General features: G+C 38.3%; 1 protein-coding gene and 1 long non-coding RNA gene across 4 annotated transcripts; one reads left to right on the forward strand and one right to left on the reverse strand.

Moving 5' to 3' along the window:
• Window positions 1-585: 585 nt before the first annotated feature.
• Window positions 586-21,728, reverse strand: LOC109194511 (60S ribosomal protein L27a-like). 3 transcript variants are annotated; one of them, XM_025909197.1, is made up of 6 exons: window positions 21,679-21,706; window positions 10,442-10,546; window positions 9,775-9,838; window positions 9,604-9,679; window positions 1,451-1,607; window positions 586-751 (listed from the first exon to the last, which is right to left on the reverse strand). In XM_025909197.1, exons 2-6 carry the CDS (start codon window positions 10,541-10,543, stop codon window positions 623-625), a joined length of 528 nt encoding a protein of 175 aa, XP_025764982.1. In that variant the 5' UTR covers window positions 10,544-10,546; window positions 21,679-21,706; the 3' UTR covers window positions 586-622. The 3 variants fall into 3 exon arrangements, with proteins under 3 accessions (XP_025764982.1, XP_025764983.1, XP_013119669.2); XM_025909198.1 differs by lacking the exon at window positions 10,442-10,546 and having other exon boundaries at window positions 21,679-21,728; XM_013264215.3 differs by lacking the exon at window positions 21,679-21,706 and having other exon boundaries at window positions 10,442-10,740.
• On the forward strand, window positions 13,005-15,791 carry LOC112847495 (uncharacterized). The gene is made up of 3 exons (XR_003221056.1): window positions 13,005-13,314; window positions 15,095-15,299; window positions 15,553-15,791. It is a non-coding gene; the product is annotated as an uncharacterized LOC112847495 (long non-coding RNA).
• Window positions 21,729-22,031: the final 303 nt, after the last annotated feature.

Here is a 22,031-nt window from a genome sequence, read left to right on the forward strand (position 1 = left end):
TGCAAATAATGATTGTTTTCATTGTGGATTAGTCTGCATTTTTTTTCTCCATCAATAAACTATTTAAGTCATAAAACTTCAAATAGAAAGAATCAAAAGGAAAAGCAAATAAAAGATCAGGACTGTCCCTAACGACCCTAAATCTGCAGTGAAATTCATAACTGAACTTCATAAATTCATGTTGCAGTGTCTAGCACACAGCCAAAGTGTTTCCAAGAAAAGCTGCTAAAATGACTGACAATCTGCATGACAAGAGAGAATTACTGAACTGTTTCAGCTTTGCTTGCACATAGATGCAATTGACAAAACTTTAATATTTACTAATATTAATGTTCCTGTTTTTGACTGTTTTATTCTAAACATGCCTTTTTGTCAGCATTTTGGGCTCCAGACTACAAAACTACCAGTTATATCTGGTAGTTTGTGTTATTTTATACACAAGACCAAGAGTGGTGACCTCACCATGCCCAACATTTCGTTTTTCCTCACACCTTTCAATCAAAATTAACAGCCTTCTCTTCAGTTTCCATACCAATACAATTTCAAATTGGAGGGGGTCAGGGGGATCACACACAAGACACACAATTTCAATTTATGCACTTTATTTCTAAAGACAGGATCATTATGCCATCAGCACACAGGCTCCTCCCACTGCCTTGATCTTCTTCTCGGCCTGTCGGCTGAAGAACTTGGCCTTGACGATCACAGGCTGCTTGGGCAGCTTGCCTTTGCCCAGGACTTTGTAATAGCCCTGCGAAGTAAAGCACAGGTGGAGATCGTTATTTTATTCTGGTTAAATCATGAGTGTACAAATCCAGAATTTATAGCTCTTTAAAAATCCAAACATCTGACTAAACCTTTGTGTAAACTCAAAGCAAACAAAGTAAAGAAAACTAAAAAGTCCTAAAACTGCTTTATTAACACTATGTACATTTATGCACCAAATTCATCAAAAACATATTGAAACTATTAAATTTTCAAGATTCAAGATTCTTTATTTGTCACGTGCATAGTTATACAGATATAACACGCAGTGAAATGTGACCTGATACGCTCCTCGACTGTGCAAAAAAAGAGACAGAACTTTATATACAGTGAATGAGTATATACAAAGAGGACATTACGTGCAGCAAGTGGTTGAGTTATATATGAACTATGAATGTTTCAACTGTATGAAGGAGTCCCATTTAAAAAACAAAACAAAACAAAGAAAAACAAAAAACAGTTTAATCCAGCTGCTCAACAAGAAAACAACCCAATGCCTATCCCAAATGAAATTTTCTAAAGTGATAATCAATGCCAACCACATGCCACCATCTACTCCAAGCTACAGTAAAGTAGAAGAACAAGAACTCCCATAAAGATTGAAAGGTCTGATTATTATGAGAAAAACTGCTAATTAAAGACATTTTCATGAGAGAACTTTTTTTTTTTTTTGGGCAATACTTACAGCGCGCACAGCATCGATGATGGGGGCGGGTCCATCGGGCTTCTTGCTGTAGTTGATCCTGGTCTGCTCACTCACCAGTGTCCACAGCTTGTCCAGGTTGATGGTAGGGCAGTGGGAGGTATGTCTCCTGTGCGCCTTACCAAAGTATCCTGGATGGCTGAGGGCAAACACGAGGAAAGAAAATAAAATTAAATGTTTTCAAACTAGAGCAACAAACACTAATATATTCAGCATTAACATTTAATTAAAGTTCACTTTTGACATTCTATTTTAGTGGAATACTATAAACTACTGCCCCATTTCTGATGTGATGGGTGCATCAGCAAAGTGTATTAAAGTGTTTGCAACTGCCCATGTGGCTGACTGGACTATAGGGGAGGCCAGCTGGTGAGCTGATTACTTCTCTGTAATATATATTTATATATATATATATATGTATGTATATACATATATCTTACCACAAGTACGCGATAATATATTGTTAACATATATGATTACTTGAAAAACCTTGTCTGAGGAAACACTACTGCTCTAAAGGGGTAGGGCGATATATCGAATATATTTGATGTATCGTAAGTTTTTCCACGTATGATGGTTAAAATAGCTTCATCTTTCTTTTTTTTTTATTATTATTTTTCCCTTTATACAAAACAGAAAAACAAAAAAAATAAAAGAAAGAAAAAAAAGAAAGAAGAAAAAAAAAACCCCAAAACCCCCAGCCCCGCAATAAGCAGTCTGAGACATGTAAACGGAAAAGCTTCATCTTAAATAATGAGCATAAACTGCCATGGCAATATTAAGGTATCTGCATGCAATTCACTGGGAGTACTTTTCTCCCGCACGCTGCAAACGCATCATCCATCCCCCCTCCCAACCAGAAAACTTTCTACCCATCCCAAGCATGCGTGTTTTCTGGGGACCATGAGTATGGAAAATGTGGTGTGGGAGTTAAGCCAAAATGTTGTAGTTACGGAGGGGAACATAGTGTCGCTTTTTGTGGGTGTGAAGTAATGAAACAGCAGATGGTTGTTCAAAAGACAAGGGTCATGCAAAAAGTGACATATGTGGAAGCATGTAAAATGGTTGAGAAAGAGAAGCAGACCGGGAATCCCAGGCTGGGAGAGAAGCAAGTGCTGGAAAAGATTATGGAGATGGTAGAAAGGAAAATGGAGGAAGAGAAAAACAAGATGGTGACATTCATTGCGGGCGTAATAAATGCAACGTCAGATGTAAAGTCAAAGACAGAGAGGATCTAGATTATTGTTAAAGCAACATGTCATAGTTTAGAAATTAGGAATATCAGATAGGAGGATATTAGAGGGGAACTCAGTAGTCAGGTGAGCCAGGACGGATAGTGTGGTGGTTAACTTTTCTTATAACCATCTTAATCTGGCAATGGAATGTAAGGAGTCTTTTGGCAAATGGCCAAGATTTTAAACAGTTTGTATATGACCAAATAGAAAAGCCTGACATAATCTGTGTACAGGAAACATGTTTAAAGCCTTGTTTGGACTTTGGGTGTATTGATATATAGTCGTTAGGTGTGATAGGGACGAGGGGAATGGAGGGGGTATCTGACATTGATTAGGGAAGGAATACCATATAGGAAAATTCAAAGGAATGGGGAGTTGGAGTATGTTGGGGTTGAGGTATGGTTGGGAAGGAAGGTGATTATGATTAATAATTTCTACAATCCCTGTAGAAAGCTGGGAATAGGTAAGATGGAAGAAATGGGGATGAGAGGAAATATTATATGGTGTGGAGATTTTAATGCACATCACTCACTGTGGGGGAGTGATGGAACAGGCTATAATGGTACAGTACTAGAGGAATTTTTGGATGATAATAATCTTGTGTGTTTGAATGATGGGAAGAAGACAAGAATTGATATGAGGTCTGGTAAGGAATCTGTGTTAGATTTAACATTTGCATCTAGTTCGCTGGCTCCATTATGTGAGTGGCAAGTAATGAATAACTCCTTTGGTAGTGATCATTATTTGGTAGTTAGTAGAATAAGGATAGGTCAAGTTCAGGTACCTGAAACAATAGGAGGGAAGTGGGTGTTTGGAAAGGCGAGATGGGGGGATTTTAGTAGACTATGCGAGAGGAAGCTGTTACAGGTTTAAAATCACTTGAGTGTTGAAAGAATGAGTCAAGAGATAAGTCAAAGTATTTTAAGTGCTGCTGGGGAGACTATCCAAAAGGACATCAGGGAAAGTCAGGGAGAGAGTAGTACCGTGGTGGAAAGATGAGTGCAAGCTGGCAGTAAGAGAAAGGAATAGAGTATTTAAGCTGGTTAAAAGGTCTCATAATTTTCAACATTTAATTGCATATAAAAAAGCACAGGCAAAAATGAGGAGTACAATAACAAGAACAAAGAGAACATATTGGAGAGCTTTCTGTAAACAGCCAGACAGTGTTGTGGCCTTTAAGGCCCACTTGGGCATGGGATTTCATTAACGTGGATAGAACGTTAGTGGATATCAAAAAGAGGGACGTCACAACAGATCTTTGTCAAGAATTTTATAGTAGATTGACGGGCAAGTACAGTGGCTATGTGCAGGTGTACACAGATGGATTGAAATATCCGGATAGTGAAGCAACTGGTTTGGCAGTGGTAGTTCCGCAATTAAATATCAAGTTTGGGAAAAGAACATCAAACTTTATGAGTGTTTATGCAGTAGAGCTATATGCCATATTGATGGCCTTAGAATGGGTAGAAGACAGCAGAGTTCCAAAAGTAATAATATGCACTGATTCATTGTCAGCGGTGTTAAGTATAGAAAATGGGAATACAAGTAATCATCAGAACATTCTGTATGAAGTTATGTTTGCTCACCATAGAGTGTGTGAACAGGGCAAAAGTGTAGTAATGATGTGGACGCCAGCTCATATAGGCATTATGGGTAATGAAAGAGCAGATAGAATGGCTAGGGAAGTTATTAAAAGAGTAGACGTAGAGGTACAGATCCCATTATCTAAATCTGAAGGAAAGTGTATCGTTTGGAGTGAAAGTAAGAAGTTATGGAAAATGGTGTGGGATAATGGAACTAGAGGGAGACAATTGTATAGGGTACAAAATACAGTAGAAGTTAAAAGAAATAAAGGAATGAATAGGTGGGAGGAGATTGTTATGTGTAGAATAAGAACAGGGCATTGTTACCTGAATGGCACTCTTTTTAGGATGGGGAAACATTTAACGGGGCTATGTAATTGGTGTGGTGTTATGGAAACAATTGAGCATGTATTTATTAACTGCAGGAGGTATGGTAACTATAGGAGAATGATGAGGGTAGAAATGGTAATTACAGAGGAACTCAGTGTGACAGGTGAGACCTGAGTCTGGGAACCGCCCCAGGTAGGTGGAGCTGGTTTTTGTCCCTTTCATAAGCTCAGGTGTAGGCAATTAGGTATTCTCTGGAGCAAACCTGAAGCTGCGAGTGCTTGGTCCAAGCCGGGCAAGTTGGCACTTTTAACTTCTTTTATGAAAGCTTGATGCGGGCCCCCTAGCCTTCTGTTAGAATGGTAGGTCATAGAAAATGTATGACTTGAGCTCTGGCTGTTTGGCAGAGATTTAAAGTTATTTGCACCCTTGTAGGTGGGAAACATTGCGTTCCTGTGAGAAACTTGTAGTGGACTCCACCGCCACTGACCAATATTTATTAGGGTTTGACGCGAACTTGTGGACGGGTAACTAAAACAATACAGTTGGAGGGATACTCCAGCTGCGTTTTACTGTCCAGTGTGAGTCATCTCTTGCTTTTATTTACAGAGTACCGAGCTCCTGCTTTGCCGAGTGGATTTCTGGCTGCGGCCTGAGGACCCGATACAGCAGTGTATTTTAATTTTGTTTAACCTGGTGTAATTTGACATATTGTGACGGCTGCGGCTGTCGATTTTGTTTGGTTTATTTGTTTTATTTTTCTGTATCAGTAGGCACCGCAGATATTGTCTTTTAGTGTTTTACCTTTTATAGATGGATATCATTGCAGACAGTGAACAGTGTTGGTCAAGTTACTTGAAAAAAGTAATCAGTTACTAATTACTGATTACTTCCCCCAAAAAGTAATCCCGTTACTTTACTGATTACTTATTTTCAAAAGTAATCAATTACTTAGTTACTTAGTTACTTTTTAAAAACACGATTTACAACCTGAATAGGTGATAAAGCGATAGATCTTTCAGCCCAATTCTACTTTTTCTGCATAATCCATCATACAAAATGTAATCAAATGGAAAAGTCTCTTTTTAAAACTTGTTTTATTAGTTTTAATCTTTTAACTTTATGCATCAAGCAAAAATTAAATTATATGCAACATTCTCTGACTGGAAGAAATTTGTTTAACATTTAAACCTATTTTCTGCACATTCCAGCACATAAAATAAAATAAAATATTTTTTTGTGTTTACACTCACTCTTTCAAATAGATGCAAGTAAAACACAGCAGAAAATAAATAAAATCAAAGACTAGCGGTCCTGTTGCTCTATTTTCACCTGTAAAGCAGGACTGGGGTAGGCGGAGGTTTACCCTGGTGCAGGTGTGCCGCAGCGGTCAGTGGAAGAATCCGCGAGTTTCTCTGTGAATTTCACATTACGTCGTAGTACACTCGGTGCTTGCTTGGACGTTTAGGGGGTTTTTTCGCTGTAAAAAGAAGTTTTCTTCCCACGCACAACGGACACTAATGTTTTGTCACTTTTTATGGAATCAAACTCAAAATAAGGTCAGTACTTCCACGCTTTAAACGCTGCATGCTACACTCTGTCCCGCACTCGATATATTATGATCTGCACACAGCGACGAACGTCGCACTCGCTTACGTCACTGTCATGAGACGTTCTCGCAAAAAATCACGGTTTTAGTAACGCAGTAACGCAGCGTTCCTACGTGAAAGTAACGGTAATCTAATTACCGTTTTTGCAATAGTAATCCCTTACATTACTCGTTACTTGAAAAAAGTAATCAGATTACAGTAACGCGTTACTGCCCATCTCTGACAGTGAAGGCGCTTTTTGCATGCACCGCGGTGAGCCTGAGTGAAGACTGCACTGAAGATTCGCCTTTTTATAGTGTTTTGCCTATTTGGGGTTCAGCATGAGTTGCCGTCCCTTTTAACGTGTGTGATATGTTGATTTGTTTTTAACAGGTTCCCCGCAGTGCTTATCCTGTCTCACGGGCAATCATACAATGTTATCGGGTTTTGGTTTTGTGTGGTTTTTTTTTTTTTTTTTTTAATTTTATTTTTTTACCGTATTTAGTAAAGTAAAGCTTCTAATTGTTTTTAGGTGCCGCTGTTACATGTTCACTTTTATTTTGTATTAACATTAAACCCAGTTCAACTGACTGTGTGCCTACGGCTCTGTCCTATCGTAATAGGTACCTACCACGGGTCACATCAGGTTTGAAAAGGTGGCTGAATGGCTAGGATGTCATGAAAGGAAAGGTGTGGTTCTTCGGTTTCTGAGAAGTACGGGATTATTTAAGAGGCTTTAAAGAGCTAGATGCAGTCTAAGTAACACCAGAGGATGGCAGTAATGCAACTTCTGTGGATGCAAGCTGCCGTTAAAATAGGAGAAGGAGAAGAGTTTACTACTGGATGGGGAAAAATATGGCTACAGCTAGGGCTGCTCAATTAATCGAATTTTAATAAAACGACTTCAGTGGTGTGGAAACCAATGTTCCCTCTAAGCTGCGCAATTGCGCACTGCTGGCACGGTCTCTGCGCACAGAAAATCTGCGTTGCGCACAAAAAAAGATCTAACCTGAATTGAAATTAAAACTTTAACAATTCTGTTTTGCAGTGTTAGTCAGTAAGTGACTGGCTGCTCCTGTATGGGATTAGAACGATGCCACCTTATTGGCTGGACTATAGGATAATACGATTCACATTCGTATATACGCAGCCGATCAACGTGGTTGACAGGCTATGACAGCGTCCTTATGTGCCGACACCGGAGTTTTAGCTAGCAAAGCGGCGTGGCTGATGTGCAGTGAAGCCACATTAATGACAACGTGTACAACCATTAGAGATGTGAGCAGGACAGACGGAACAATTGACGGAAAAAGTGTGGACTTTATACCAGTTTTTAAATTGTGTTGATAGGCCACGTAAAACCAGAGTTATGATTAAAAATATATGCAATGTTTGGTTTTCTTCCTGAATACTACCGTTGTTTATATTTACTACGGGAAGAAACTGTAAAACGCACTCTCCGCCTGTGAGCAAAACCAAAACCAAAAAACCCATACCCTTTCCTATTGGTCGAAAAATGTACCATGTCGACCAATCAAAAAAATGATATGGCAACGTGGCATCTAGTTAAGAAACGGGGGGAAGTTTTAGGAGTGACGGCGGTGTTCTGAGATGTGAGAGATTTGAGACGTTTAGCGCAAATCTTGTGTAGTTAGTGTGTAGTGTAGTCAATAGTTTTGTTGTGTGTGTCAGAACAATGAGGCGGCTGCTGAATGTTACAGGTGTTACAGGAGTGATACATCTCCTGCTGTCAGGCCTGCAGGTATCAGGCTGCTGTTCTCCTTTATCTCATAGTGGACAGAAATTATTTTTTGGAGTGGCACAAATAATTTGTGTGGCATCAGATTTGATGCAGAACAGCTGATTGTTCTGTAAATAGTTTGAAATGTTTATTTAAAAATGCTTTGGCTGCATTAATAATAATAATAATAATAATAATAATAATAATAATAATAAAAAAAAAAGCTGCAAAAAACTTTGTTGTTTGCCAAACTGAGTTACTTTTTTGAAGTAGTAACTATATAATTAATTGCCCAGCATTGGTCATTATATACTGTATTTTGCAGGCAGAGTTACAGGACTCTCTCCCAGACCACAGACTCATAATACAAGTCAGAGCTTTATGAAGAAAAAAAAGAAAGAAAGTTGTGTTTTCAAAATTGGAGTTCAAGTTATTTTTACTTCCAATAGCATTAACATACTACACAAGTCATGAACAGGATTTTTTAAATTTTCATTGTAAGTGGGCTAAAGCAGTTAATTAAAAGTACTCTAACATAAATGTAAATGCTGTAATTTGATTATTTTAATAAACCATGTAACTTGGATGGATTTGATGCTGCTGTGACCACAGTGCACACGTCTGATGTCGGTCACAGTGGTCCAAGGGACCGCTCAGGGAGTTTGTGCGTTCGCTCAGACACATGAAAAATTAGAGGGAACATTGGTGGAAACATTATGGGTTCGCGGAGTCAGACGTGGATCAAATATTGTGCAGTATTTTGAAGTTCACTAAACATAGATGTTTACATTGCAAACATTTGCACTATAATCAGTATTTGCACATTATTTTATATTATTTTTTTGACAATCTTTAAAGCCATTATTCAATACATTGGTATTGTTAAATAAATATCGTCAAATAATCGAGATTTCAGTGAAAATAATCGTGATTATCATTTTTGCCATAATCGAGCAGCCCTGGCTACAGCGGGAGTTTCAGGTGAGTGAGGGAATGAGACAGTCGTTTGGAATTGACAATCTGCAAATTTCATTAAAAGTTTAATAAACTATCATTTTGTCTTTATTTTTTGTTATCACAAACCTTTAACACTTCAAGCTGTAAGCCAATGTTATAAGAGCAGAAGCATGCTGGTGCAATAAGCTGTACGTTTTACGTCCAACGGATACACGATCTGATTAGTCAACTAATCACAAAGATAATCGGTGACTAGTCGACTATTAAAATAATTGTTTGTGGCAGCCCAAATTTGAATGAGTATACCTGTGCAATTTTAGGTCCTACATGGTTGAAAATAATTTATTTTTGGAGATTGTTTAAACATCGTAATATACATCATATATCGTGAAACAGAAAGAAAATATTACGATATCAGATTTTCTTCATATCACGTAGGCCTACTGCTATAGTGACAAAACCTGGCTTCATCTCTAATGGAAAACAACAGAACAACCCATGCAAATCATTTCAGGCAACGCTGAGGGACATCATCTGACTTTAATATCTGAGTCAAAGCATACATTTGTGTTAAGTATTTTTAGACATATTACCCTACAAAGACTTTTCTGGTCAAATACAGGGAAGCCGGGTTTACTTGAGTTCCACTTTACACAAGTCACATTGTACTCAAATTTCACTGGGATCATTATGAGTGACTTACTATTTGTCGAAGTTGATTCTGTGATGATGCATGCCACCAGCATTACCACGACCTCCAGGATGCTTCCTGTGCTTGCCTGTGGAGAGAGTCGGTAAACGTTTACTCCATCTCCATATTGTCCGTGGATGAAAATCAATCAGTTAAAACTTGTGTCAAAAAGAGTATACTCACCAACGCGACCATGTCCGTGGCTGGCATGTCCTCGGAGCTTCCTGGTCTTGGACTTCCTGGTAGGCTATGAGCAAAGATTTTGCAGTTATTGTTAACGGATGAGGTTTATTTGAAACGTTAGCTTCCGTCTAGCAAAGTAACAGAATTAACAGTCCGGCAGGTCAACTGTCATGTTAGTCTGCTAAGAATTTGTAATAAAGCGAGTATAAGAAGCACGTTTTCCCCACAGAAACGCTAAAGTAAAACCCAGAGTGTCTCCGAGCACTTGCATGCTGCCTAGCAGTTAGGAGGCTAATGCTAGCCCACTGTCTTTACCGGCAGATTTAACGCTTTACGCCAATGGTTGTTTCAGGGTTACACCACCACCTTGCACATTTAACTCTCACTACCGTTGCTAAAAAATTAAAAGTGTTTGTTTTCTGCGTGTGGATAAAACTGTAGGGTTCCTTACTAGAGCCGAGGCCCAGGAGAAGCGACATATCAAACAGCGAACCCATCAAAGTCCTCACAAAAATGAGTAAAAAACGGCAATAACACCCAACATTTATTCCTATAACATCAGCATATTATAAGATGCCATCTAAAGTGGATTATTTTATACAGGTAAGTAAGGATGGAAGTAGATTTAACCCAATTTGGATGGACAGGGATAAAACGTAGAACCTACCATCTTGGAGGCTAGTCGAAAGAGGAACGGGATTCGGAACGAACGCGATTTTGTGCGAGATTTGCCCCAACAATACAAAGTGCAACAATTCCATAGCGACATCTGCTGATTGATGATAGAAACGACACAAGAGTCAAATGAAAATTCACTTTTTTTAGTCCATGCCCCCATCACGCCGCCACCTGCCACAAACTCCACGCTGCCATCACAATACCGCCTGCTGCGGACTCCACACCACCCTTGCGCTGCTGCCTGCCTGTCTCCTGAGGGACACCAGAACCTGAACCCCAGCCACTGGGTAGCCGTCTACCCGAGTGTGGCAATCAATCTAAGCCTTTCTGTGTACCCTGCACAGCCCTAGCCTGTATCATCTGGTCCTGCTCCGTCTCCCAGGAGGTGTTCGCACAGTCTGGTCCTGCTCTGCCAGAACCGGAGGTCTGCACTCTGCCGCTCCATCCTGCTCCGTCTGGTCCTGCTCAACCCAAAGGACTTTCTCTCTGACATTGCCCTTCAACCACACCAAATGGTTTTAATGAATTCTTCATAAATATAGGGCCAAAACTGGCAGAGGAAATAAAGGTTGATGGAATAGAAAGGGACACTGATGAAGATATTGAAAGGAATAGAAGCTCAATGTTTTTAAGAGCAGTGGAAGAGAAAGAGATTTATGACATTGTTAGAGGACTTAAAAACAAAACCAGTACAGATTGGAATGATATTGATATGGTAACAGTAAAGAGAGTTATTGATGGTATAGTAAAACCAATAAAATATATATTCAACTTGTCTTTTCAAAAAGGGTTTTTTCCACAAAAAATGAAAGTTGCTAAAGTTACTCCAATTTACAAAACAGGTGAAAAGTATCATTTTACAAATTATAGACCAGTGTCAATACTCTCCCAGTTCTCTAAGATACTGGAAAAACTTTTCATAAAAATATTTGACAATTTTGTGGAAAAACATGAATTACTGACAGATAGTCAGTATGGGTTCAGAAACAACAGATCAACAACTTTGGCATTCCATCCATCCATCCATTCGGTTCCGCTTATCCTTTCCAGGGTCGCGGGGGGCGCTGGAGCCTATCCCAGCTGTCATAGGGCGAGAGGCGGGGTACACCCTGGACAGGTCGCCAGTCTGTCGCAGGGCCAACACACAGGGACAGACAACCATTCACGCTGACATTCACTCACACATTCACACCTAGTGACAATTTGGATTATCCAATTAACCTATCCCCTCAAACTTTGGCATTGATAGACTTAATGGAAGAGGTAACAGAATGTATAGATAATAAGAGGTACGCACTCGGAGTTTTCTTAGATCTAAAGAAGGCGTTTGATACTGTTAATCATGAAATTCTATTAAAAAAACTGGAAAGGTACGGGTTTAGGGGAGTGGTTTTGGACTGGTTAAAAAGCTATTTAGGCAATAGGCAACAATATGTACAAATAAATGAATATAAATCTAAATTGATGCATATTGCTTGTGGAGTACCTCAAGGTTCAGTATTGGGTCCAAAAATGTTTATTATGTACATAAATGATATTTGCAGAGTCTCGCAGAATTTAAAGTTTGTAATATTTGCAGATGACACAAATATATTTTGTTCAGGTGTGGAATTGCCACAGGTTTTGGAGATGATCACACAGGAATTAACGATATTAAAGAAGTGGTTTGATATAAATAAATTATCATTGAATCTAGATAAAACCAAATTTATGTTTGGGGGGGTGGGGGGGGTCGTGTTCCAGGAAATAAAGCTGCCTCTTTTAGTTGATCCCTTTGTTTCTGAGTTCTGTGTTTCGCTCCTACCTCTGCCTGCCATACAGATATAGATTCCACACATGGGGCTTGATGTAGTGGTCTCAGACTCATGTCGTCCACAGAGCACAAAAGTGAAATGCCGAGTCTTACAAGACTATATAATAATAACTATTTCAACATATAATCATCATATATCAAAGTCAGACTAGAGCGCTTATATAATGTCCTTAACAAGATTATTAGAGTTTTTTACAGCTAAACCAAAACTATTGAAATAAAAAAAAGAACTAGATCTTTAGGGAAAAGAAAACTAAAAACAACAATATTGCACTTACAAAAGAAAATGACAGTAATGCTGGTCTTTGATTAAAAACACAGTATCCTATAGACTCTATTCTCCCACCAATCTAGAGATATAAAACAATAACGTAACTAAATCATTATGTGGCAGACTGTCAGTCAGTGACACGCTCTGCTTACATTTCTGTCTATGCAGATTTAAATGTTGACTGAAACAAACTGAATATGCTGCTTTTCCCCCCTTCTTCATCATTACCTTAGTAAGCTGTTGCCCTGCCCTATCAGTTTCATAGTGTTTGCCAATTATAGTGATGATTTGTACACACTCTGAATAAATAATCAAATCTGACGTCAGCACCACACTCAGGGGTTAATCTTTGACCAGTTTACAAGGACTGAACTCTTTAAACTTGTTAATTACTCAGCTGTTACATGTTGCTCCATTTTAAAGGAAATATTAGTCACTAATGTGTGTGACAAAACAGTACCCTGACACAATATGCAGAGAATATAAACCCTGAGTAAAAACGCACACGCTTGGATCACGTGCACACAGTTAAAGATGATGTGTAGTCATACATGTCCACGTAGCTTTATTTCTGTGGCGACGCAACCACAAACAGACACAGTTAAAGGTGATTTACATGAAGTCAGTCTGTTATTCAAAGTTTGAGTGAATTGTACAGCGTGTAACTTGTCATTGGCCAGAATAACAGGGTGTAAAATCAACCTCTGAAGGAAGATAAGACACACCTCTGCCATGCCACCAGGTTTTTGCAGCCCTAGAGATCGGCACCACTGAACAAGTAAGGACATTTTTTGTATTAATCCCTAATCTGTCTTATGTATATATATTTAATGTGTTTGAAGTTATACTTTTTGTCTCTATTTCAGAAACAAGGAAATTAATAAGGTTAATATAAGAGATAAATAATTCTGTAGAAGCTTGTCCCAAAGTTTTGTTCTGCTTTGAAGTATTTCCATCTCATGCCACTTTACTCACACTAAACCATGATAAAGATTTTAATTTGAAAATGTATGATAAGCATACAAACATGTTAGATTACACATAAAATACTCATTAGAACGTTGCAGGTAACAGTCTGCACAATAGTACAGGAACAGATGCATTTTTCTGCAACATTTTTTGACATACTTTAAGTACATTTTACAGATACTTACATGTTTGTTTTTATGAATTCGGGGCGTTTACTCCACATTCACTGATGCACTGATTGTAAAATTGTGGGCTGAGATGGATAACGATGTTTAAAACAACAGTTGTAAAATAACCAAAATCGCCTCTGAGAGTACACTACAGTCCACTTGGATAATATAAATTTCATCATCAAACTGTGGGAGCAAGACTCAGTGTTAGTGTCTGCACGCCCGACATTCAAGGACACAAAGAACCGGCTGCTCATGTGCCGTTTAGGCAGTCATTAAGTGGGCTTCACAGAAGTCTTTACTCATCGGTTGACTCTGCAATTGTCAGTGTCCACAACCAAGTCCACAGCTGATTATAATTCCTGTCTCATAATTTGCTGCTATCAACTGGGGCCAGTAGTGATCAGAAATGATAATGGGAAGATATAACTTTGTATCCCTATACACTACGATGCATTATCAAAGATTAAAGGAAAAGCCCTGCAAAAAAATCCAAACAAAAGAGACATTTACTTTCTAAACTTGTGGTTTCATTTGGCTTAAAAGGGGAAAAACTTATCATGTCAAAGAGTCCATCTCATGTTTTATTAAATTATCTTAACTTCCACCAACAGGAATAGTAAAATAAGACAGTGAATCAGTTATTTAGAGTCTGATACATGAATTGATATAAGACAAAAACTCCAATGTTGGTGTTTCAAAATTTAAAAGGTTATTTTTTATAACCCCAGTTCCAAAAATATTTGGTTGTTGTGTAAAATGCAAATAAAACAGAATGCAATAGTTGTAATACCTCGAAAACCCATATTTTGTTCACAACAATCAGAATGTAGACAGTGCGTTAAATCTTTAAAATAAGAAAATGTACCGATTTTAGACAAATATTAACTTTTCATTTCATTAATGCAACTTTGTTGAGATGTGTTTCTGCCTTGAAATTCAAAATCATCTTACGATAAATGATAGTTTTTCCCAACTTAATCATTTGATATCTTTTCTATGTAAATGAAATCTGAGATTTGCAAATTGTGCAAAAGTGTAAATAAAAGCAGACTGGAACAGTGTCCCAACTTTTTTAGACTTTGGTTTGTACATTAAAGAGGAATTCCATCATTTATACAAAACAAAGCTTTTTTTAAAAAAATAAAATAAAATAAAAATCTTTTTATGTCATTAATAAAGTTTGAAAATAAAGCATAGGGGTTATTTTGTGGCCAACCATTGATAGAGCTACAGATTTATTAGCAACCGCACACACTGTCACATTGTTTTTGGCTTTACAATATACAAATATTTTCATAGCTGATTTACATGCAGAGCTTTTATTTTTACACCCTCAATATATCTTTTACCAACTGGACAAAAAGGCATCAGATGATTACTTGGAAAACACATTAAATATTAAACACCTGTTTGCAGTTTCTATTTGTGAGCTGTGCTGAAATATCAGGGGGCTGAGGCTGAATCATCACTCCACCAATCAAATCATTTGAGTTCCCCTTGACACTGGACACATGGAACATTTCTATTCCTCTCCTGCTCAGCTCACATCCACCTGAGGACACATTCACCTGACTTTCTGAATCAGACATCTTGTTTTTTCATCACTTGCCTTCATACTGAGGTAATTTTTGATTATAATTCACCTTATACCTGATTCCTTCTGTATGTTAATGTGATGTCACCTTTTGTTATGCTCATAACATCTCTTTTTGTGTTGTAAACGTTACTCTTTGTGCAAATGAGCAGTTATATTAGTGTTACATTGATGATTCTTAATCTACCACTTTTATGGTTTTGTACTTGTACTTTTTTTTCACTGTTAGGGGAAGGATACAGAAAGCTGTCTCAGAGATTTAAGCTGTCTGTTTCCACAGTTACGAACATATTGAGAAAATGGAAGACCACAGGCTCAGTTCAAGTTAAGGCTCGAAGTGGCAGACCAAGAAAAATCTCAGATAGACGGAAGCGACGAATGGTGAGAACAGTCAGAGTCAACCCACAGACCAGCACCAAAGACCTACAACATCATCTTGCAGCAGATGGAGTCACTGTGCATCGTTCAACCATTCGGCGCACTTTACACAAGGAGATGCTGTTTGCGAGAGTGATGCAGAGGAAGCCTTTTCTCCGCCCACAGCACAAACAGAGCCGCTTGAGGTATGCTAAAGCACATTTGGACAAGCCTCATTCTGGAATAAGGTGCTGTGGACTGATGAAACTAAAATTGAGTTATTTGGGCATAACAAGGGGCGTTATGCATGGAGGAAAAAGAACACAGCATTCCAAGAAAAACACCTGCTACCTACAGTGAAATATGGTGGTGGTTCCATCATGCTGTGGGGCTGTGTGGCCAGTGCAGGGACTGGGAATCTTGTCAAAGTTGAGGGACACATGGATTCCACTCAGTATCAGCAGATTCTGGAGACCAATGTCCAGGAATCAGTGACAAAGCTGAAGCTGCGCCGGGGCTGGATCTTTCAACAAGACAACGACCCGAAACACTGCTCAAAATCCACTAAGGCATTCATGCAGAGGAACAAGTACAACGTTCTGGAATGGCCATCTCAGTCCCCAGACCTGAATATTATTGAAAATCTGTGGTGTGGGTTAAAGAGAGCTGTCCATGCTCGGAAGCCATCAAACCTGAATGAACTAGAGGTGTTTGGTAAAGAGGAATGGTCCAAAATACCTTCAACCACAATCCAGGCTCTCATTGGAAGCTACAGGAAGTGTTTAGAGGCTGTAATTTCTGCAAAAGGCGGATTTACTAAATATTGATTTCATTTCTTTTTTTGTGGTGCCCAAATTTATGCACCTGCCTGATTTTGTTTAAACAATTATTGCACACTTTCTGTAAATCCAATAAACTTCATTTCACTTCTCAAATATCACTGTGCGTGTCTCCTATATGATATATTTAACTGACAGGAAAATAATGACTATTAACAAGGTTGCCCAAACTTTTGCATCCCACTGTATATTTGAAAATACAAGCTAATGATAAATATTTGACCAATTACTAATCACTATACAATTAATACAAAAACAATTCATGAATATCCTTCTGAGACCCAGAAGAAAAAACTATTTAGATATTTTCTTTAGATCATTTATGTACAGTGACTGGAAAACAAACAAACAAACATGCTGTAGCAATGTTTTGTTCAATCACAGAATGATGTGATGGATTATAATGATACGGCCTTTGTTCTTCTATGGATTTTTGGCAAAATTAATTTTTATTGCATGAGAATTGGAGTTAGATGAATGGAAGAAATCTAAGATCTACAGAAATTGTAAATTTCTAAAATTTTCTGATACCATAGATGCCGCCACGTGCCACTGACTCCACACTGCCACCTGCAGTGCACTCCATTTTGCCGTCATGCCGCCACCTGCCACATATTCCATGCCCCCATCACGCCGCCACCTGCCATGAACTTCATGCTGCCATCAAGACACTGCCTGCCGCGGACCTTGTTTTTTTAGTAACGGTATAAACAATGAAAGGTGGTGGATTGGCCAATTGGTCATAATCGACTCTGGGCTGAACCAGTTACAGCCGAGGAGGTCGGATGCACCCTCCCCCCTTACTTGGGCAATCTGAAAGCAATCTTATCACAGACAAACAGAAGAAAATGGTATTGAAGTGAAAAGGAACACAGTTTGTCCCGTACTTCAGCCAGAATGAAAAAAAGACACAAAGCAGGAGTTATTCTGCATCTTTATGCTTTCAGCTGCCTCTTCTTCTCTCATTCTCTCCCCTCCCACTCCTGTTCCTACTTCAATCATGAAACTGATCAACGATCAGCTGATTGGCTTTTCTGTCGCAAGTCGCGTATTTCTTTGTTTGTTTATTGTCCACTTTGCGCCAGAAAGAGGAAACCAGTGGATGTTGCGCTAAACAACAGCAGCACGTTTAAGCTTGATAAGCTGTTGTTAGAATTTATTTAATATTACTTTCTAGTATCAGCTGATGTTTGCTGGAGCCACAACTGTAAAAGCTGCTGGTCATGATGTCGGTTTGGATATGTGGTGAGAGGGAAACATGAAGATGAAACCAGGAGATGTCCTTACTGAATCATCAGAGCTGAACAGGTGATGGAGAAACAGGTTTACCTTTTAGGTGACATGAATGAATTGAAGGGAAGTTATGCACCGTTTCTGAGAGACAAATAACACCAGGATCCTTTTCTACATAGCTGACAGCTGGTAACTGTGCAGGGGCGGCTCTAGCAAAGTGTTGCCAGGGGGCCAGGTAGGGCATTAACAGGGAAAGGGGGGCACAAAGACATACTTTTCCTTCTTATTCTCATTTGAAATGTCTAGCTTTTAATAAATAATTATCCGAGTCTTACAACCACAGTGATCTTCTCCTGTAAAATGTAAAGAAATCATACATATATACCAACAAGACAGTGTACATTACTATTACAACAGTGTTTGTTTTCATTCAGAGGCTTTATGGCTTTTCCTATAATACCTGGTGGGCTGGTCTCTAGTCAAAATGCACAGGCCGATTTTTTGTCCCAGTCCAGCCCTGCCAGAACCTGAACCCAAGTCTGTTCATCACACTTGGGCAATCTAAGCCTGCTGGCTTCTGGCTTCATGGATAGATAAAGTTGGGTGTAGAAGTGGAAATGCATGCTACGCCTTCTAATGATTCTGTAGGAAGCATGTATAATGTAAACAGATTTGGTTCTAGCACAGAACCCTGTGGAACCCCATAATTAACCTTAGTGTGTGAAGAGGACTCTTCATTTACATAAACAATTTGGAGTCCATTAGACAGACATGATACAAACCACTGCAGCACAGTACCTGTAATACCTACAGTATGCTCTAATTGCTCTAATAGAATATTATGGTCAACAGTATTGAACGCTGCACTGAGGTCTAGCAGGATAAGCACAGAGATGAATCCACTGCCAGAGGCCATAAAAAGATCATTTGTAACCTTGAATAAAGCTGTATCTGTGCTGTGATAAGCTCTGAAATCTGACTGAAACTCTTAAAATACCCCATTTATCTGTAGATGATTAGTTAGCTGTTTTACAACTACTCTTTCAATAATTTTTGAGATGATAGGAAGGTTGGACCTATAACTACCCCCCTCCACCATTAACAAATTGTTCAGCCCATAGCGAAGAAGGGCTTTATTTTTTGTTTTCAGTAGCAACCGATGCCTATGATTGTGCCAGAGCACATTTTGAACAACACCGTGGGAATTTGGTTGTTACACTCTGTAAATGGAATGAAGGTGAGTGTTATTAACCCTCTGGGGTCCATGGACACGCTGCACCTCCAAATCACATGACTGATTTAAGCTGACATAGCAACAAGCTGCAACCACGCTAAGTCTCAGCCGGTGTTGAAAGTTCAGACTTCAAAGTATACACCGTTTTTTAAATTTTAATGACAGGACACTAAATCCAGAGTTATGATAAAAAAAATATATAAGACATGTTTTTTTCTAAATACTATTGTCACTTTTTTTTTTAAAAGCATTTTCTCAGGACAGCGCGAAAACATTAAAGAAAGAAAGCAAGCCAACTCTTTCCTATTGGCTGAAAAATGTACCATGTCGACCAATTTAAAAAAAAAAAAAAAAAAAAAAAAAGTCAACACATGGAATTTGGTTGTTTAAGAAGGGAAAGTTTTAAGAGTGACCGTAACAGCAGCGAGACAGAGTGAGAGAGAGAGAGAGAGTGTTTTGAGATGTGGGAGACTTGTGACGTTTAGTGTGGAGTGTGTAGTTAGTGTGTTGTCTTGTGTAGTTAGTCTGTTGTGTAGTCGTTGTTTTGTTTTGTGTGTCAGTGAGGGCACTAATGAATGTCACAAAGGCAGATTGCAATGTAAACCCTGTCTCCAGGTGGAACAGAGAAGTGATACACCTGTTATCAGGCCTGCAGGGTTTATCCCTGTGGTGTTCTCCTATTTCTTGTGGCGGACAAATATTTTTTTTTTTTACTGGCACAAATAATTTGTGGGGCATCTTATTGTGACCTCTGATTGTTCTCTCATTTTAGTCATAGTAATATTTTTAAATGGTTGTACAAAATTAACAAAAAAAAATGCCAGGTGTATTGCCTGGATTTTTAGATAACTAGTTGTATATGTTTACAAAAGGTGTGCACAAGCTTTCAAAATGTTTTTTGCATTTGGAGTTATGAAAATAATTTACTGAACATGTCTGTGGTTGAAAAAAAAATACTACTAGGATTTTGTTTTTTGTGTGATTTCAGATCTCAGAACCTCAGAGGGTTAACCCAACAAATCATGAAAAATTAGTTTTAAATTTTTGTTCATGACAGTGCAGATTTCTGACATTTTATGTAAATTTAAGCATGTAACAATGTGATTTTTTTTTCTAACAAAAGTGTGAAACTTAAGTTAGACTTGTGTTTGTAAAGCAACCACCACATGTTGTGTAGCTTTCTGGATTTTATACTTATTGGGCTACAAACTTATTATACAAGCTATAAAGTACATAAAATCCAAATTTGTATGTTTTATGTGACTAAAGTGTTTAATTGTGTGGGCTGGGGAAAAATAATTAAGTTATAGACTATATTTATATGAAAAACATGTATACTTACTGCATTTGCATCATTTTAACCTTATGTAACCAACTGCATGTGTGTTTGGGGAAAAAAAGGCTTTGATTTTCCCACCCCATTTGATTTCCTTGCCACCCCAAAAAGAATTCTCTTGATCCGCCCCTGTCGTGAACAGAGGCGGAGGCAGACATTTGATACACCCGGGGCTTAGCCCTAAAGGTAGTATGCATGTCGGATTTGGGGGGGTGGGAGTTTAGAAATGACTGGAAGATTAATTGGCTCTGTTTTGAGTTTTATTCAAAAAACAATGACTTCATATAGGGAAAAATTAGGGCTGTGCGATATGACCAAAATCTCATATCCCGATATAAGACATCTATCGTCTGATAACGATATAAATCACAAAGATTTAACATTTTCTGTAAATTCTGTGAATCTCGGGCAGCTCGACTTGCGTGAAGTGTTTCCAGCTGGGCGAGTCCATAAGTTGTAACGGCCGCCGTTTTCTTTGTGAGTATTTATTACAGAGTGTGAAAAGCCTGTTCTAACGTTTGAGTCTAAGGTTTATTTTTTAGCACCTGACACCTCTTTTTGGCTTCTCATCCGTAAACACTGCATACTCTTTCACATGATTCAGTTTATTTTGAAAAGTCTCAACAGGATCTTGAGCTTTATTGTGAAAGGTTTATGTGGAAAATAAACAAGCAGACTAGCGATGGTTTTATCGTCGTGGTTGCTAACGACTACGCATAAAAACAGGCGCTTGTCCGTCCATAGTGTGGTTATTTTAAATATAAGAGAAAGAGAGAACTTTAAGAAATTAATATAGCCACTACAGTGAGCATCAAAACAGTGAAAAAATATTGCCGTAAACAGTTTATTTTACAACACCACGAAACAAACGATAGCGTAAAATGCAACGATAGATGTTTTTATATCGTCATCCGATATATATCGTTATATCGAACAGCCCTAGGAAAAATATATATCACATATGCAGGACACCTTAAACTAGTGTTTTAATTAAGCAGCAAGGCAGAACAAAATCAGGGCTGTATCAAGACACGCGGACTAAACCCTAATTCAACCAGACCCAGAACTGACCCGGAATTAAAACAGGACTACAACAGTTCAAAATCAGGACTACTTAGGATTTAACCAAGACAGAACCAGAATCAGAACTGGATGATAGTAGCACTAAAAATCATCATAGACCTGCACTACATTTATTTTTTAATTCTACCAAAGTCCACTATTTAGATTGAGAAAGGTTTATATAATTATTTAGCCTTGTTGTGCAAACAAGCCTGCATAACTTAATAAATATAGAATTTGAAAAATGACAAACCTAAAAAGAAACACTAGGTACGAGATACATGAGTACCTATGATACGGTGATTCTTTTGGTAAACAACCATTTGACTAACAGGTCTGTCTCACCTGGCTCTTGTTCCATCTCTGTTCTGTCCTCATTCTCCATCTCCCTCTCTGTTCCTCTCTCTCCCTCTTTGTGCTGACAATCAAGCCAAACACCAACATCATCAAATATACAGTTGAAACCAGATATTTACACACGCTTCAGATAAAAACAGATACACTTTTTCAATTGTAACATCAAATCAGACTACTTTTTTTTTTTTTAGATTGATAAATATATAAAAAAAACATATTTGTTACATTTAAGAGTAAACAGAGAAACTATCTGTATTTCTTAATTGTAAATGGCACCAAATTGTATTCAAAATTGAGCCACACTTATGGAGCTCCACAATTCTTTTCCTGGTGTTTTGGTT

This window comes from Oreochromis niloticus, linkage group LG7, assembly GCF_001858045.2.
Source record: "Oreochromis niloticus isolate F11D_XX linkage group LG7, O_niloticus_UMD_NMBU, whole genome shotgun sequence".
NCBI lineage: Eukaryota > Metazoa > Chordata > Actinopteri > Cichliformes > Cichlidae > Oreochromis > Oreochromis niloticus.

Excerpts from the sequence above, each read along its gene's own strand:
- LOC109194511 (XM_013264215.3), bottom strand. The coding sequence starts at position 10,612 with ATGGGGGCATGGACTAAAAAAAGTGAATTTTCATTTGACTCTTGTGTC. Across the intron at positions 1,608-9,603 it reads AGAATCAACTTCGACAAATA|CCATCCAGGATACTTTGGTA; the intron begins GTAAGTCACTCA and ends GTTTGCCCTCAG. Across the intron at positions 752-1,450 it reads TCATCGATGCTGTGCGCGCT|GGCTATTACAAAGTCCTGGG; the intron begins GTAAGTATTGCC and ends TTTACTTCGCAG.